General features: G+C 44.6%; 1 protein-coding gene and 1 pseudogene across 1 annotated transcript; both read right to left on the bottom strand.

Moving 5' to 3' along the window:
• Nucleotides 1-367: 367 nt before the first annotated feature.
• LOC136334268 (four and a half LIM domains protein 1 pseudogene) lies at nt 368-1472 on the bottom strand (annotated as a pseudogene).
• An 11075-nt stretch (nt 1473-12547) lies between these two features.
• Nucleotides 12548-17178, bottom strand: GON7 (GON7 subunit of KEOPS complex). Its single transcript, XM_066274821.1, has 2 exons — nt 16909-17178; nt 12548-12781 (listed from the first exon to the last, which is right to left on the bottom strand). The coding sequence occupies exons 1-2, from the start codon at nt 17114-17116 to the stop codon at nt 12678-12680; spliced, it is 312 nt and encodes a 103-aa protein (XP_066130918.1). The 5' UTR covers nt 17117-17178; the 3' UTR covers nt 12548-12677.
• Between the last annotated feature and the right edge of the window lie 2 nt (nt 17179-17180).

Genomic DNA, 17180 nt, shown 5'->3' with positions numbered 1-17180 from the left:
TAGAGTGTCGGCCTGGCGTGCAGAAGTCCTGGGTTCGATTCCCAGCCAGGGCACACAGGAGAGGCGCCCATCTGCTTCTCCACCCCTCCCCCCTCCTTCCTCTCTGTCTCTCTCTTCCCCTCCCACAGTGAGGCTCCATTGGAGCAAAGATGGCCCGGGCGCTGGGGATGGCTCCTTGGCCTCTGCCCCAGGCGCTAGAGTGGCTCTGGTCGCGACAGAGCGACGCCCCAGAGGGGCAGAGCATCGCCCCCTGGTGGGCGTGCCGGGTGGATCCTGGTCGGGCGCATGCGGGAGTCTGTCTGTCTTTCCCCGTTTCCAGCTTCAGAAAAATACAAAAAAAATAAAATAAAATAAAATAAATAAATAAATGCCTTATGTTTTCTATGGATGGTGCAGGGCAGAGGGCGAGGACATAAAGAACAAGACCCACTTCCATTTGACAAGACAGGAGCCCCTGTAACTTTACAGGTTTTTGACACAGTCAGTGCAATACACTTCATCCTGATGGACAACAAAGCGCTTGTTGGCCAGATTCACGGAGCAGCTTTTGCAGTGGAAGCAGTAGTCGTGCCAGGTTTGTCCTTCAAAGGTCACCACACTGGAGCCTTTCCCAAACCCAGTGATGGGGCTCTTGCATCCGGCACACTTCTTGGCCACATGGTCCTTGTAGCAATCCACACAGTAATGCTGGTCCTCCAGAGTGGTGAACCGCTGCCCCGCCAGCTTCTTGGAGCACAGCGCACACACAAAGCACTCAGAATGCCAGGGCTGATCCTGGTAAGTGATTCCTCCAGACGTGATGGCCTTGTTGCACTTCACGCAATACTTGGTGAACTTGGCTTCATGGCAGGTCACGCAGTAGAAGTCCTCCCCTTTAGGGAAGAAGCTTGCAGTCCCAATGACCTGTTTGCAGTTGGTGCAGGTGAAGCAGTTGTTGTGCCAGACTGTGCCCTTGTACTCCACGTTCTGCTCCCCTGCCACAATCGGCTGGAGGCAGCCGTGGCACTTGGCCACGTCCTCCTGCGTGATGCAGTTGTTGCACAGGATCCTGGTGTCTTTGGCCACAAAGGGCTCATTGGCCAAGGGGTGCTGGCACTTGGCACAGTGGAAGCAGGATTCATGCCAGTAGCGTTGCTTAAACTGCACCTCCTTGGAGTCTGCGCCGATGGCCTTGTGGCAGTTCGCACAGGTGTTGGCACAGAACTTGTCAAAGCAGCTCAGGCAGTATTGGTGGCCGTCCTTCTCCACAAACTTCTTCCCCGGCAGGGCGTCCTTGCAGCAGTGGCAGCTCGACTTCTCAGCCATGGTGCCCACCTTGTACCTGGAAGGGCCTCGCACTGGACGTGTGGAGAGTGAGATGTGTGCGGCAAGCCTGGGTAGAGCTGTGGATAACTCTCCGAGTGTGGCCTGGGGATGCTCAGCAGTGCAGCTCCCCCAGCGGCAGCCGCGGCGGCAGTAGACTCCACAATAACTTTCTCTGTATTTGTGTATAAAAATATGTAACATGATTTTTTTAAATGCAAAGAGAATGAAAAGAGTGTATGATAAAAAAATCTCCCTCTCCCTCCCAGCCCTTACTCTCTAGAAACAGTTTGACTACTCTTTCAGAGATATTAGGCATATCAGCCAACAGTCTCCAACAGCAGCATTCTACATACTGTTCTGTATTTTGCTAGTTTTCATTTAACATCATATCCTAGAAACTGATCCTTAACAACATACAAAGCTACCCCTTGGTCATTTTAACAATGCTCTAATATACTAAAGTTCTGTTTTTATTTAACTAGGCTCTTCTGATGAACATTTAGGTCATGCACTATCTTGTTAGTAACCATAGTGCTGCAGTGAACTTCTGTAAACAGGTCCATGCACATGTTGCTCTTATCTGTAGGATTAATTTCTCTAAGTGAAGTTACTGAATCAGAAAGCACGTACAGCCTGACCAGGCGGTAGCGCAGTGGATAGAGTGTCGCCCTGGGACAGTGTGGGCCCAGGTTCGAAACCCTGAGGTCACTGGCGTGAGCCAGGCCCCCCACCTTGAGTGCAGGGTTGTTGGCTTGAGCAAGGAGTCACTGGCTGAGCTGGAGTCGCTGGGTCAAAGCATGTCTGAGAAGTAATCAAGGAACAACTAAAGTGACACAACTACAGGTTGATGTTTCTCATCTCTCTTCCTCCCTGTTTCTCTCACAAAGAACATGTACATTTAACATTTTAACAAAATCATAAACTGGACTTTCAAAGAGCTTATACCAATTTATACTAGCCATCAATATATTATAGCAGTGGTTCTCAAAGTGTGCGCCCTAGATTTCCAGGTGCGCCCTATGGTATTCCAGAGAAATACGTGCCTGTTGGGGACCAAAAAGCCAACAGGGTTTTTGGAGCTTAGATTTTTGGGGGGCAGAGGTGTGGGGAATTGCCTGTAAGCTGACAGTCTGCCCAAGCCCCCACCTCACTTGCCTGATTAGGTTACAAAAGGCTGTTGAACTGTGGTGCTGGATTGTTTACACTACCCCCCATGTTCCTGGGAAAGACTGGAGGCAAGTTACTTCTATCTTTTGTTTGGTGTAAAGTTAAGAAGATATGTACGGTGGGAGTTTTCTGCACTTGGTAAAATTCTTGGGTTGCCTTGGAAACATGATCAAAGATCTCACTGATTTGCTAATGGCCCACTTTGCCCTATAACTAAAGCAAGATGAGCTTCTGGGGCATGCTTTGTTCTGGCCAGCAGCAATTACAGGACCCTTCTGACCCCGTATTTTCTTAATTTCACACCGTTCCCACTCGGGACCTGAAATTACTAGCTGTGCTGGTTCGCAGCATGTGCCCAGATATAAAAATAAATATAGTTACTCTATTATACCATTTCATTATGGAAATACCGCTCTTTTTGTTAATACATCATTATTATATTTATTATTAACACATCATTATATTATGTTTAGATAAACACACTCAAATAAAATGGATAGATTTCTCAAAAAGAAGTATCTGAAGAATCCGATTCTGGAAGTGAGCAAAAGTTAAGTGTAAATAAAATAGGACTTGAAGGCTGATGGGCAGAATTTAATTTATAGCATTTACCATCACTTAACACTGAACAATTTGATTAGATTATAAACCCATTCCTGGAAGCTTCAAGTGATTTTGGTTTAACATTAACAGAAGAACTGGCAGCTATATCCACTGATCGTGGATTGATGATTAAACATAAGAAATTTTCTCTTGAAGCCTTTTGGGTTTCTATAAAAGAAGAATATGTGGCAGTATCTAAAAAAGCTTAGAACATTTTACTACAATTTCCAACATCCTATTTATGTGAATTAGGATTTTCTACCCTCAACACAATTAAGAGTAAAAAGAGAGGAATTCTTCAATGTACTGATGAGGAAATGAGAGTTTGCCTTTCAAATATATGCCCAAACTGAAGAAATCGCTAGGACACATCAGGCTCATGTTTCTCATAAACACAAGAATGAAAAAACTTAACACATTTGCGCTGGGACCTGCCGAATTTATAAATCTTACTAAGAATGTATCTATATATATAAAAAGATAACTTTTTTGTCATTTTAAAATTTTAACCCCTCTTTTTTATGAATTCTAAAAAGCATAACTCAAAAAATGTAACAAAAATTTTTTAATGTCAGAATAAATTTAATTTTGTCGTATTTATTTCATTTACCATAAAAGCACACTTGGACTTTATATTTTTTTCTTTAATATTTGACTTAATTACTATAACATATTTCTCAGAAATTTGTATATAGCATGCCTACAATTACTTTAGGATTTTATTTTATTTTTTTAAATGTTTATTTATTGATTTGAGAGAGAAAGGAAGGGAGAGGGGGAGAGAGAGAGAGAGACACACACACACACACAGGAACATCAATCTGTTCCTGTATGTGCCCGGACCAGGGATCGAACCGGCAACCTTTGTGCTTTGGGACGATGTTCCAACCAACTGGCCAGGGCTGTAGGATTTTAAATGCACCCCAACTTAAAAAAGTTTGAGAACCACTGTATTATAGACTTCACATCCTTTAATGCAGTAAAACTTTTGATTTTTCAGCCTGATCAGGCAGTGGTGCAGTGGATAGAGCATCGACAAGGGACACTGAGGTCCCAGGTTCGCAACCCCAAGGTCGGTGACTTGAACACAGGCTCAACTGCTTGAGTGCAGGGTCTCTGGCTTGAGCATGGAATCATAGACATGACCCCATGGTCGCTAGCTTGAGCCCCAAAGTGGCTGGAGCCCCCCCCCCCCCCCCTGTCAAGGCACATATAAGAAAGCAATCAATAAACTAAGGTACTGCAACTCTGAGTTGATGCTTCTAATCTCTTTCCTTTCCCGTCTGACTTTTCCCTCCCCCTGCACTAAAACAAAGAAAGAAACAAAACAAAAAAACCCTTTTGATCTTACAGCCTGAAAGGTAAAAAATGGTTATTTGCATTGTGATTTTACTTTTCATTTCTTGGAAGTGGCACATTTTAAAATTAAAAGCCATGTGTATTTCTTGTGATCTTGCTGTTCCTTCCCTTTGATCATTTCTATTGTCTTTCTGACTGATACACATGAGATCCATAAAAGGAATTCTTTATAGTCATTTGTGCTGAAAATAGAAAATACTTTTCCCTCTTTGTCTTTTTACCTTTCACAGTATGTTTAGTAACTTTATTATGTAATCATATTTACTAATCTTTTCTATTATAGCTCCTGGATTTTTAAAAATCTTGCTCAGGGCCTGACCTGTGGTGGCACAGTGGATAAAGTGTTGACCTGGGACACTGAGGTTGCTGGTTGTTCGAAGCCCTGGGCTTGCCTGGTTGGTCAAGGCACATATGGGAGTTGATGCTTCCTGCTCCTCCCCTGCCCTTCTCCCCCACCCCCACCTCTCTAAAATAAATAAAAAAAAACCCTTGCTTAGGAAACCATCACTCTGAAATTATAAAAACTATTATCCCATTTCCTTTTAGTACTTTTATGGTTTTGTTCTTTACACTAAAATTCTTTTTTTTTTCTTTTTTTTTTTGTATTTTTCTGAAGCTGGAAACGGGGATGCAGTCAGACAGACTCCCGCATGTGCCCGACCAGGATCCACCCGGCACACCCACCAGGGGGCGATGCTCTGCCCATCTGGGGCGTGGCTCTGTTGCAACCAGAGCCATTCTAGCGCCTGAGGCAGAGGCCATGGAGCCATCCTCAGCGCCCGGGCCAACTTTGCTCCCATGGAGGCTTGGCTGCGGGAGGAGAAGAGAGAGACAGAGAGGAGAGGGGGAGGGGTGGAGAAGCAGATGGGCGCTTCTCCTGTGTGCCCTGGCGGGGAATCGAACCCAGGACTCCTGCACACCAGACCGACGCTCTACCACTGAGCCAACCAACCAGGGCCTACACTAAAATTCTTGAATCTACCTGAAATTTATTATGTTCTAAGTAGTGAGAAAACAATCCACCTTCATCATAAGAACTAAACAATTTCTCATTTGTTTAAATAAAACTGAGTGTTATTTTACAAATACATACTCTTTAATTTCGATAAGAAGTTTACAATCAGCTTGCCCTAAACTTAGATATCCAAGAAATAATTATCACAAAATGACTGTAGTATAATTTAATTAACATGTTCATTTTACTTAAAACTATCATTAGCTGCCTTTATGGTAATGTAGTTTTGAACTTAGCAGTGCTCAACCACAAGCAGTTCTAAAGGCATTTCCTGTAAACACTGTACCACTACATGATGGCTCACAATTGAGTTAAAAAGCCTAGATTTCCAGGATGTCTAAGGTAAGACTCTTACTGCCATATGAGAAATGATATTCTTGTACAGACTGAACAATTCCACTAAGAAATAGGTCTATCTTTAATAGGCCAAACAGGAGCTAGATAAAAGTACTACATAATAAACCGAGGGCCACAGATGTCTCCAACTAATTTTCTCATTTGGAAGAAAACATAAACTTTATTTCCTCTAAAAAGTCTAGGAAAGCATTATACTAAGTGAAATAAGTCAGATAAAGCTAAGAACTACATCATTTGTTACATATGTGGGATTAATAATGAGACTCATGGACACAGATAAAAGTGAAGCAGTTACCAGGGCGAGGGGGAGGGGAGTAAGGAGGGACAAATACACGGGGACGAAAAATGATTTGACTTTGGGTGATGGGCACACATCATAACCAACAGTGCAAATGCTACAGAAATTTTTACCTGAATTTTTACCTGTACGTAATATCACTCCATTAAATTTAATTTTCTAAATAAAATTATTTTAGCCTGACCAGGCGGTGGCACAGTGGATAGAGCATTGGACTGGGATGCAGAGGACCCAGGTTTGAGACCCCAAGGTCACCAGCTTGAGCGCGGGCTCATCTGGTTTGAGCAAAAAGCTCACCAGCTTGAACCCAAGGTCACTGGCTCGAGCAAGGGGTTACTCGGTCTGCTGAAGGCCCACGGTCAAGGCACATGAGAAAGCAATCAATGAACAACTAAGGTGTTGCAATGCGCAGTGAAAAACTAATGATTGATGCTTTTCATCTCTCTCCGTTCCTGTCTGTCCCCGTCTATCCCTCTTTCTGACTCACTCTCTGTCTCTGTAAAAAAAAATTTTTTTTAAAGGTCCTGGCTGTTTGGCTCAGTGATAGAGTGTCCGCTGATGTGTGAATGTCCCAGGTTCAATTCCTAGTCAGGGCACATAGGAGAAGTGATCATCTGCTTCTCTATCCCTCCTCCTCCCTCTTCTCTCTCTCTCTTCTCCCTTCCTGCAGTCATGGCTGAATTGGTTCGAGTGCATAGATAGCGTGGGCACTGAGGATGGTTCCATGGAGCCTCTACACCTCAGTCGCTGAAGATAGCTTGGTGGCGAGCATGACCCCAGATGGACAGAGCATCCGTCCCAGATGGGCTGGGGGGGGTTGCCAGGTGGATCCTGGTCAAGGCCCATGTGGGAGTCTATCTCCCCTCCTCTCATTCGAAAAAAGAAAAAGAAAAAAGTCAGAAAAGAAAGATCTAAGTGTTCTCATTTTTATTATTATTATTTTTTTAAGCAAAGGGGAGAAAGAGAGAGGGAGACACAGGGAGACAGGAAGGGAAAGAGATGAGAAGCATCACTGGTAGTTACAGCACTTTAGTTGTTCATTGATTGCTTTCTCATATGTGCCTTCACTGGGGGTGGGGTGGGGGGTTGACTCCAGCTGAGCTAGTGATCTCTTGCTCAAGGCAGTGACCATGGAGTCATGTCTGTTATCCTACACTCAAGCCAGCGACCCCGCGCTCAAACTGGGGAGCCCACGCTCAAGCTGGACGAGCCTGCACTCAAGCCGGGGACTGTTGTAAGGTACCAAAAAGCTGAAGATTGATAGTGATATCCTGGGAGGAAAGGTCAGGCTTTCCTATCAGGCTTCCCGTCCCATCTCTCCTTTAGGGAGGGGAGAGAGAAGAATGTAGAAGTTTCTGGCTTGCAAGAACAATGGGTCATTCAGTTTTAAATCTAAAATAAAGGTTAACCTAGAAACTTCTCTTTCAATAGGAGGCAGAATTTACATACCACCTTGCAGTTGACTGTAGTTCCTCACCCTCCCTGGAATCTTGAGGGTAAAATACCTCTAGGTTAGTGAGGGAAAATGAACCCTAAAAGATCTGTAAACATCTTTAGTTGTGTTACCTTGAGAGCCTTAATGTTTCTGTGTATCCCCTAAACAAATGTTGTCAGCTCATGCCATGACGTCATGCTCTTCCCTGCCCGTGTGTAATCAAGGGTATATAAGCAGCCCCTGAACTATTTTTGGGGCTCGCACACAATTTGGGTCTGTTGCCATGCATCAGCCATATGTGGTTGGCATATTTAATAAATCTCCTCCTCTAATAAAACTTTTCAAAACTTATTTGGACTACGTGCCTCTACAAAAACCCGCGGAATTGTGAATTGGGTACTTTACAACACGACCTCAGAGTTTCAAACCTGGGTCCTCAGTGTCCCAGATCAACACTCTAGAGCAGGGGTCCCCAAACTACGGCCCGCGGGCCACATGCGGCCCCCTGAGGCCATTTATCCGGCCCCCCCCCCGCACTTCCGGAAGGGGCACCTCTTCCATTGGTGGTCAGTGAGAGGAGCATATTGACCATTTCATTAGCCAAAAGCAGGTCCATAGTTCCCACTGAAATACTGATCAGTTTGTTGATTTAAATTTACTTGTTCTTTATTTTAAATATTGTATTTGTTCCTGGTTTTTTGTTGTGTTTTTTTAACTTTAAAATAAGATATGTGCAGTATGCATAGGGATTTGTTCATAGTTTTTTTTTATAGTCTGGCCCTCCAACGGTCTGAGGGACAGTGAACTGCCCCCTGTGTAAAAAGTTTGGGGACCCCTGCTCTAGAGCCTGCCTGGTCAGGCTCTAGGCGTTCTTAATAAAAGTTAAAAAAAAAAATTCTGAGTAGTTGAAGAAATAATGTTGAAGATATAGTACATTTCATATGGGGCGGGGGGAGTACAGAGCACTAGTTGTCACAGAACCACACAGCACAAGGACCTAACTAATCCTATCTAAGAAGCCAGGACAGGTCTACTGGAGGAAGTTCTTATATTGAATCTAAAGAATGAGAAGGCTAGACAAGCAAAGGAGGTCACTGGCCCCAGGATTTGAAAGGCGAGTAGATTGTGTTCTGCTTGTCTGTGACTAATGTTTCTACCTTTACAAGGCAGCAGACTTGAAAACCAGGCAAGGCATTTCTTCTATAGTGGTCCTCCAAGTTGATTTTTGTCATATACATGGCTCACTTATAAAGAAGACAGTATTAGAATTAAAATCAGTATTAAAGTTAAGGAAAAGACCAATCAAATCTATAACCCAGATCATAAAATACTGAATTACAAGCAAAAGTATCTTGAAATTTCTTTATATGAACACATATTTACTAAACAAAGAAGGCAAAATGTTCAGAAGCAAAGTTCAGCTGTTAATTTAAAAGTATGAACCATTTTAACTATACAGGCAAGTTGCTTTTACAAATTGTATAAAGATAAAAGGTGATCTTTCATCTTCATATGTCAATGAGATGAAGTCCCAATATTAGAGACCTCACAAACTAAACAAGATAATTTCTGACCACTTACAAATAGTCCCTGACTTACAATGGTCCAACATGATTTTTTTTTACTTTATAATCGTGAGAAAGAAATATGCTTTTAGTAGAAACTCCACTTCAAAATTTGAATTTTGATGTTTTCCCGGGCTAGCAATATGTGAACGTCATTCTTCCGTGCTGCTGGCCCGTGGCAGCAAGATGCTTTTGCCCAGCTATAGGCTGATGTAAGTGTGCTGAGCAAGTTTAAGGTAGGCTAAGCTGATATGATGTTTGGTAAATTAGGTGTATTAAATACATTTTCAACTTATAATGGGTTTGTTGGGGTGTAAGCCCCTTTGTAAGTCAAGGAATATCTGTATAAAACCTTTTCTAGTTGGTAATATTTTGATTACATAAGAGTACTTAGTGGAAGGCTGATGTTCCAAATAAAACAATACCTTAAAAATAAGAAAAGCTATGTAAAGCCGGTTTCCTTAATAGCATGCTGTTAAGCTATTAAGTATAATAGTAAGCTATAGATTTCAGAATGTGTACCTGGGATAGTAGTACTACAGTAATCTTTTTCAGGCTATGTTTTTAACCTAGTTCTATAACTTAGGGCAAACACATATTCTAAGATTCAACTGATCTCTGAAATAAACGATATAATACTAACATAAGGTTACTTCCAAATCTAAAAATCTATGACTATTTGTATTTCATTAAGTACATGCCACTTGGATTTCTCTGCATTTTAGCTACTAAGTGAATCAGGAAACATGTACAGTAAATAAAAAATGCCTCAGTCCCATTGACATGCAGAAAAGGGACACACACACACACACACACACACGATTTCTTTTCTTTTCTTTCTTTTTTTTTTTGTATTTTTCTGAAGCTGGAAACAGGGAGGCAGACAGACTCCCGCATGCGCCCGACTGGGATCCACCCGGTACGCCCACCAGGGGGTGATGCTCTGCCCATCCGGGGCTTCGCTCTGTCGTGACCAGAGCCACTCTAGCGCCTGGGGCAGAGGCCAAGGAGCCATCCCCAGCGCCCGGGCCATCTTTTAGCTCCAGTGGAGCCTCAGCTGCGGGAGGGGAAGAGAGAGACAGAGAGGAAGGAGAGGGGGAGCGGTGGAGAAGCAGATGGGCGCCTCTCCTGTGTGCCCTGGCCGGGAATCGAACGGGGACTTCCGCACGCCAGGCGGACGCTCTACCACCGAGCCAACCGGCCAGGGCTACACACAGGATTTAAAAATAGTTCTTTGTTAAAATCAGTATGACTACAGGATGAAAGGAAATATCTAAGTTATAGTCAACACAGACTGTTTACTTAAAGATATTTGTGATTATATGTATAACACATCACAGTATAAAAGCACACCCCATTTGGCTTTTTTTTTTTTTTTTTAGTGTGAGAGAAAGGGAGAGTTGACTGATTGCTTCTCGTATGTGCCTTGGGGGGGGGCTCCAGTTGAGCCAGTGACTCCTTGAGCCAGCAACCTTGGGATCAGGTGGATGATCTCATGCTCAAACCAGGGACTCCTGTGCTCAAGCTAGATGAGCACATGCTCAAGCTGGTGACCTTGGTGCTTCAAAACTGGGACCTCACACTCTACCCACAGCGCCACCACCAGTCAGGCACCACTGGCATTTTTCTTTTTTTTTTCAGTGAAAGGAGGAGAGGCAGAGAGACAGACCCCTGCATGTGATAGGACTGGGATCTACCTGGAAAGCCCACTAGGGGGTGATGCTCTGCCCATCTGGGATCGCTGCTCCGAACTGAGCCATTTTTTTAGCACCTGAGGTGGAAGTCATAGAGCCATCCTTAGCACCTGAGGCCAACTCACTAGCACCGATTGAGCCATGGCTACAGGAGGGGAAGAGAGAGACAGAGAGAAGGGAGAGGAGGACGGGTAGAGAAGCAGATGGTTGTTTCTCCTGTGTGCCCTGGCTGGAAATCGAACCCAGGACTTTCACACACCAGGCCAACGCTCTACTGCTGAGCCAACCAGCTAGGGCGCTATTGGCTCTTAAGGTACAAGTTAAATATACAGGTTGGAGCAAAAGTAGGTTTACAGTTGTTTGTATGGAAAATACAGTAATTAATAAATAATACAAGAATATTTAAAAAACATTTTAATTGAATTTACTGAGGTGATTTTGGTCAACAAAATTATACGGCTTCCAGATGGACAATTCCACAGCATTTTATCTGTACAATGCACTGTGTTCACCACCCCAGGTCAAGTCTCTGTCCATCACCATTTATCTGCCTATACATCCTCTTCCACCTTCCCCCAGTCCCCCACCCTGGCAATCACTATTCAGGTGTCCATGCATGAGCTTTAAGCTCCCTTTTCCACCCAGTCCTTCTAAGAATAAACTGTTGCACATACTCACACTGTAAACCTCCTTCTGGCCCCTCTACATATTTGCTGGTGGAACCATCTCTGATGTCTGTATATTGGGTGTGAGTGTGGATCCCGTTTCCCTGAGTTTCTCTCAAGGGCTCTCCTTTATCTTTAGCACCTCTCTCTACTCCCATTTTCTTTCTACTTAAAAAGACTGCCATTTAAAAAAAACTAAATTTACTGAGGTGACATTGGTTAATAAAATTACTCGCCCCATAAGACGCACCTGACCAGGGTTTTAAGGAGGAAAACAAGAAAAAAAATATTCTAAACCAAATGGTGAGTTAAAATAGTTAATAAAATACCGTATTTTTTGCTCCACAAGATGCACAGGCATTTCCCCCTCTACTTTTTTGGGAAAAAAGTGCATCTTATGGAGCAAAAAATATGGTATAGGTTTCAAGTGGAAAATTCCATCATACAGATTGTCATTCTTATATTCAATACCCAATTTCATCACTTGCTCATGTCAGTTCTTTGAAATGTTTCTTTTTTTTTTTTTTTTTTGTATTTTTCTGAAGCTGGAAACGGGGAGAGACAGTCAGACAGACTCCCGCATGCGCCCGACCGGGATCCACCCAGCACGCCCACCAGGGGGCGATGCTCTGCCCCTCTGGGGCGTCGCTCTGCCGCGACCAGAGCTACTCCAGCGCCTGGGGCAGAGGCCAAGGAGCCATCCCCAGCGCCCAGGCCATCTTTGCTCCAATGGAGCCTTGGCTGCGGGAGGGGAAGAGAGAGACAGAGAGGAAGGAGGGGAGGGGGGTGGAGAAGCAAATGGGCACTTCTCCTATGTGCCCTGGCTGGGAATCGAACCCAGGTCCCCCACAGGCCAGGCTGACGCTCTACCGCTGAGCCAACCGGCCAGGGCCTGAAATGTTTCTGCTGTGAACAATGACATGTACTTCTGTATCAGAAGTGAAAAGATGTAGACATTACACAAATTGGTTACTTTAAAAGTAGAAAACAATAAAACTTCAGTTGACAACTTAGAGAATTTTATACATTATAAAGTGTTCTCTATTTTTTCCATGGTCTGAAATTTCTCACTCACGAAAACAGATTCATTTCAAAACATTTTATCTTTATTGGCTTGAAACAGAAGGGTTTTTTTGACAAAACTGTGCCAGGAGAATAAAACAAATGCTTTTCCAAATTAGAGCAGAAATCTTCCTGAAATGTCAGTGTGATAACTAAGATATGGATGGTGGTTTTGGCCGTTTTGCATCAGATGGTCCCTCTGAGTTAGTTCTGTTATCAATGTTATTTTCATCTTCTGCATCATCTTCATCATCACCTTTTAAAATAAATATTTGCTGTATGACAATACATTCATTGGTTGAAAGAAATATAATTAAAATGGTTGACAATGAGGCCATCTCCCCACTGGATTAATAAAACCATGCATATTCCAGATGTGAAGTATGTACTATTAAAAATATTTCAGGCCCTAGCCGGTTTGCTCAGAGGTAGAGCATCGGCCTGGTGTGCAGGAGTCCTGGGTTCGATTCCCGGCCAGGGCACACAGGAGAAGTGCCCATCTGCTTCTCCACCCCTCCCCCTCTCCTTCCTCTCTGTCTCTCTCTTCCCCTCCCTCAGCCAAGGTTCCACTGGAGCAAAGTTGGCCCAGGCGTTGGGGATGGCTTCATGGCTTCTGCTTCAGGCGCTAGAGTGGCTCTGGTTGCAACAGAGCAATGCCCCAGATGGGCAGAGCATCGCCCCCTGGTGGGCGTGCCGGGTGGATCCTGGTTGGGCGCATGCGGGAGTCTGTCTGACTGCCTCCCCATTTCCAACTTCAGAAAAATACAAAAAAAAAAAAAATCAGTAATTTTGGTGTTTAAAACCCTTCTTTTCTACCGCTTTCTTTGAAGCTCTAATTCATATAACTATAAAATTGACTCTTTTAAAGTATATATCTTACTGATTTTTAGTATACTCACAAGGTTGTGCAATTACCACCATCTACTTCTGTAACACATTCATCATCCCGGAAAGAAACCCCATCTCCATTAGGTCACTTCTTATTCCTCTCTGGCCGTGGCAACCACCAATCTACTTTTTTTTTTCTCTTTTATTGGGGTGACGATGGTTAATAAGATCCTCTACTTTCTAGATTTGTCTATTCTGGACAATTCATATAAATGAAATCGTACAATATGTGGCCGTGTGAATCCGCTTCTTTCACTTAGCGAGCTTTCAAGGTTCATTGATGCTGTAGCATGTATCTGTTCTTCATTCTTTCATTGCTGAACAGTATTCCACTATATGGATATACCAGTTTGTTATCCACTCATCAGTTGTTGCCTTTATGTTGTTTCCACTTTTTAACTATTATATATGATGATGCTCTGAACATTACTGTATAAATTTTTGTGTGAACATATGTCTCCAATTCTCTTGGGAGAACTGAAAGTGGAAATGCTGGGTCAGATGGGAAGTTTATGTTTAACTTTATGAGAAATTGCCACACTCTTTTCCAAAGAAGGCATGTCATTTTACCTTTGTGTGTGTGTGTGTGTGTGTGTGTGTGTAAGATGAGGAAGGAGAGGGAGACACACACAGGAAGCAGGAAGGGAGAGAAATGAGAAGCATTGATTTGCAGTTGCGTCACTTCAGTTGTTCACTGATTGTATGTGCCTTGACTGGGGTGGGGGTGTCTCAGGCTTAGCCAGTGACCATGGCTCAACATGATCCCATGCTCAAGCCGTACAATCAGTGCTCAAGCTGGAGAGCCCACACTCAAGCCAGCGACCTCAGGGTTTCGAACTTGGACCTGTGTCCCAGGTCAATGCTTTGTCTACTGTGCCACACTGATCATGTACCATTTTACATTTTCACCAGCAATGGATGAGGGTTCCAATTTCTTCATATTCTAGCCAACATTTATTACTGTTCTTTTTTTTTTTGTTTTTTTTTGTATTTTTTTGAAGCTGGAAACGGGGAGAGACAGTCAGACAGACTCCCGCATGCGTCTGAACGGGATCCACCCGGCACGCCCACCAGGGGGCGACGCTCTGCCCACCAGGGGGAGATGCTCTGCCCCTCCGGGGCGTCGCTCGTTGCGACCAGAGCCACTCTAGTGCCTGGGGCAGAGGCCAAGGAGCCATCCCCAGCGCCCGGGCCATCTTTGCTCCAATGGAGCCTTGGCTGCAGGAGGGGAAGAGAGAGACAGAGAGAAAGGAGAGGGGGAGGGGTGGAGAAGTAGATGGGCGCTTCTCCTGTGTGCCCTGGCCGGGAATCGTACCTGGGACTTCCACACGCCAGGCCGACGCTCTACCACTGAGCCAACGAGCCAGGGCCTATTACTGTTCTTTTTTATTACAGCTATCCCAGTGGGCACTTAGTGGTACTTCATTGTGATTTTGATTTGCATTTCTCTAATGGCCAGTGATGGTGAGCATCTTTTCATGTGCTTATTGGCTCCACATCTTTTTTATTTATTTACTTATTTATTGTATTTTTTTTCTCAAGTGAGAAGCTGGGAGGCAGAGAGACAGACTCCTGCATGTGTTTGAGCGGGATCCACCCAGCAAGCCTACCAGGGGGCGAGATGCTCTGCCCATCTGGGGAGTTGCTACGTTGCAACCAGAGCCATCCTAGCACCTGAGGCGGGCCATGGAGTCATCCTCAGTGTCTGGGCCAACTTCGCTCCACTGAAGCCTTGGCTGCCTAGTGTGCCCTGACCAGGAATCGAACCTGGGACATCCACATGCCGGGCCGATGTGCTACCACTGAGCCAATTGGCCAGGGCTAGCTCCACATATCTTATTTGGAGAACTATCTATTCAATCTATTCAACTCCTTTGTATATTTGGTAATTAGATTATTTGTATTTTTAGTGTTAAGTTCTATCACTTTTCTTTAATATTTATAATTTTTTACTTTGTATTTGTTTGTTGAGATATAATTCATATAACATAAAACTCACCACTTTATCTCTATCACTTTTAACAAAGATAGTTCAAACCTAAGCTTTACAGGGATTTCATTAAGCAAATACAAAAACATGTCCACCTAATACAAAGATATTACAGACCCAACATTAATAGAGCAGGTGGTAGTTATTTTTCCAATAATGATATTTTTAAAAATGGCCATAGATATACTCTTGTCCTTATGTTAATGATAACATTTAGCACGGGTTAGTGAGGTACTTTCGGAGCCACGAAACAGACCTTCACTCTCAATATATGTGACACGGAAACAAATCTTTTCTCTGAATTCATTATTTGGAACTATCAAGATGTAATCGAGATGGAAAAGAAAGAAAGAGAAAGTACAGTGTATAAGCTACTCTACAGAGGAGTTTAACCCTGACTTCACTATTTAGTTCTTGGGTTCTTCAGTTTGGGGCAGTCAAAATGCACCTACCGCCCTGGCTGGTTGGCTCAATGGGAGAGCGTCAGCCTGGCGTGTGAATGTCCCGGATTCGATTCCCCGCCAGGGAACACAGGAGAAGCGCCCATCTGCTTCTCCACCCTTCCCCCTCTCCTTCCTCTCTGTCTCTCTCTTCCCCTCCTCCGTTGGAGCAAAGTTGGCCCAGGCGGTAAGGATGGCTTCATGGCCTCTGCCTCAGGCGCTAGAGGGGCTCCAGCTGCAGGGGAGCAACGCCCCAGATGGGGCGAGCATTGCCCCCTGGTGGGCGTGTGGGGTGGATAGCGGTCAGGCGCATATGGGAGTCTGTCTGCCTCCTTGTTTCTAACTTCCGAGAAATTAAAAAAAAAAAAAAAAAAAAAAGGCCACTGCCAGGTGAAACTGCTAATTACCTTCCTGCTTGAGAAAGGGCTTTGTTATGCTAATGTGTGCTGGAGGAGGGGTTTTAGCGCCAAAAAGTTTTAAGAGGAGGAGACCACGTTTTTTGCGGGTTGTTGAAGGAGAAGCCAGTTTGTGCAGAGGAAAGGAGATGGTGAACTGGAGGGGAGTGAGTTGGTGGGGGCCTTTGACTCTAGAAAAACCTGGATGTGTTAGTAGCTTTGTGAACACTGAATGAGTGGGTTTTGGTTCCGTGTGTTTTTACTCGCCTGCCCTGTGCGAGGCTAGAATAAAAGAAATAGCCCACCAGTTTTCGGCTCCCTTGTTTCTCTACTGTCCGAATCTAATGCAAACTTGCACCTGCCTGGCGGCCGTCACGGCCGCCAACTAATGGCCTTAGTCGCAATCTGCTTATTTCTTCTCCAGAGCTCGGCCCAGTGCCTCGCACGGAGTAGGTGTTCGGCACGTGGTGTTCCACACCTCCCCACACGTGATACAAATGAAAAGAAATACAGTTGTGAAAACGCCGGGTAGAAGCTGCCCAAATTCCGCGCAGATATGGCAGAAGGTGTCAACATTTTCAGGTGGAAATGTTCCTCCCCTGAGGCTCACTTTCTTCAAGTCCGCTACCGGGGGCGCCCCTTCCCTGCCCTCCACCGTCTCAGAGCTCACCGTCCAAGGCCTCGTCCGTTGCCACCGCCACTCCGCCCTGCGCTCCCTGCTGTACTTGGGGGCTAAAGAGCTCGGCCACCAGATCCCTCATCTGGGCCACGCCCGCCAGTAAACCCTCGTAAGGGTCCGCGTCGCGCGGCGCATCACAAAGCACTCGCAGCTGCTGCGTCTGCCCGTCCAGCCCGACGTACTCTGCTAAAACCTCCATGGCAACCACGGAGCTTCCAGAACGCGCCACAGGGAAGTATCACCCGGATGCGGAAACCAGCCTG

This window comes from Saccopteryx bilineata, chromosome 4 (genome assembly GCF_036850765.1).
Source record: "Saccopteryx bilineata isolate mSacBil1 chromosome 4, mSacBil1_pri_phased_curated, whole genome shotgun sequence".
Lineage (NCBI taxonomy): Eukaryota > Metazoa > Chordata > Mammalia > Chiroptera > Emballonuridae > Saccopteryx > Saccopteryx bilineata.
Note: the sequence above shows the minus strand (reverse complement) of the source record. Positions and strands in the feature narration are given on the sequence as shown.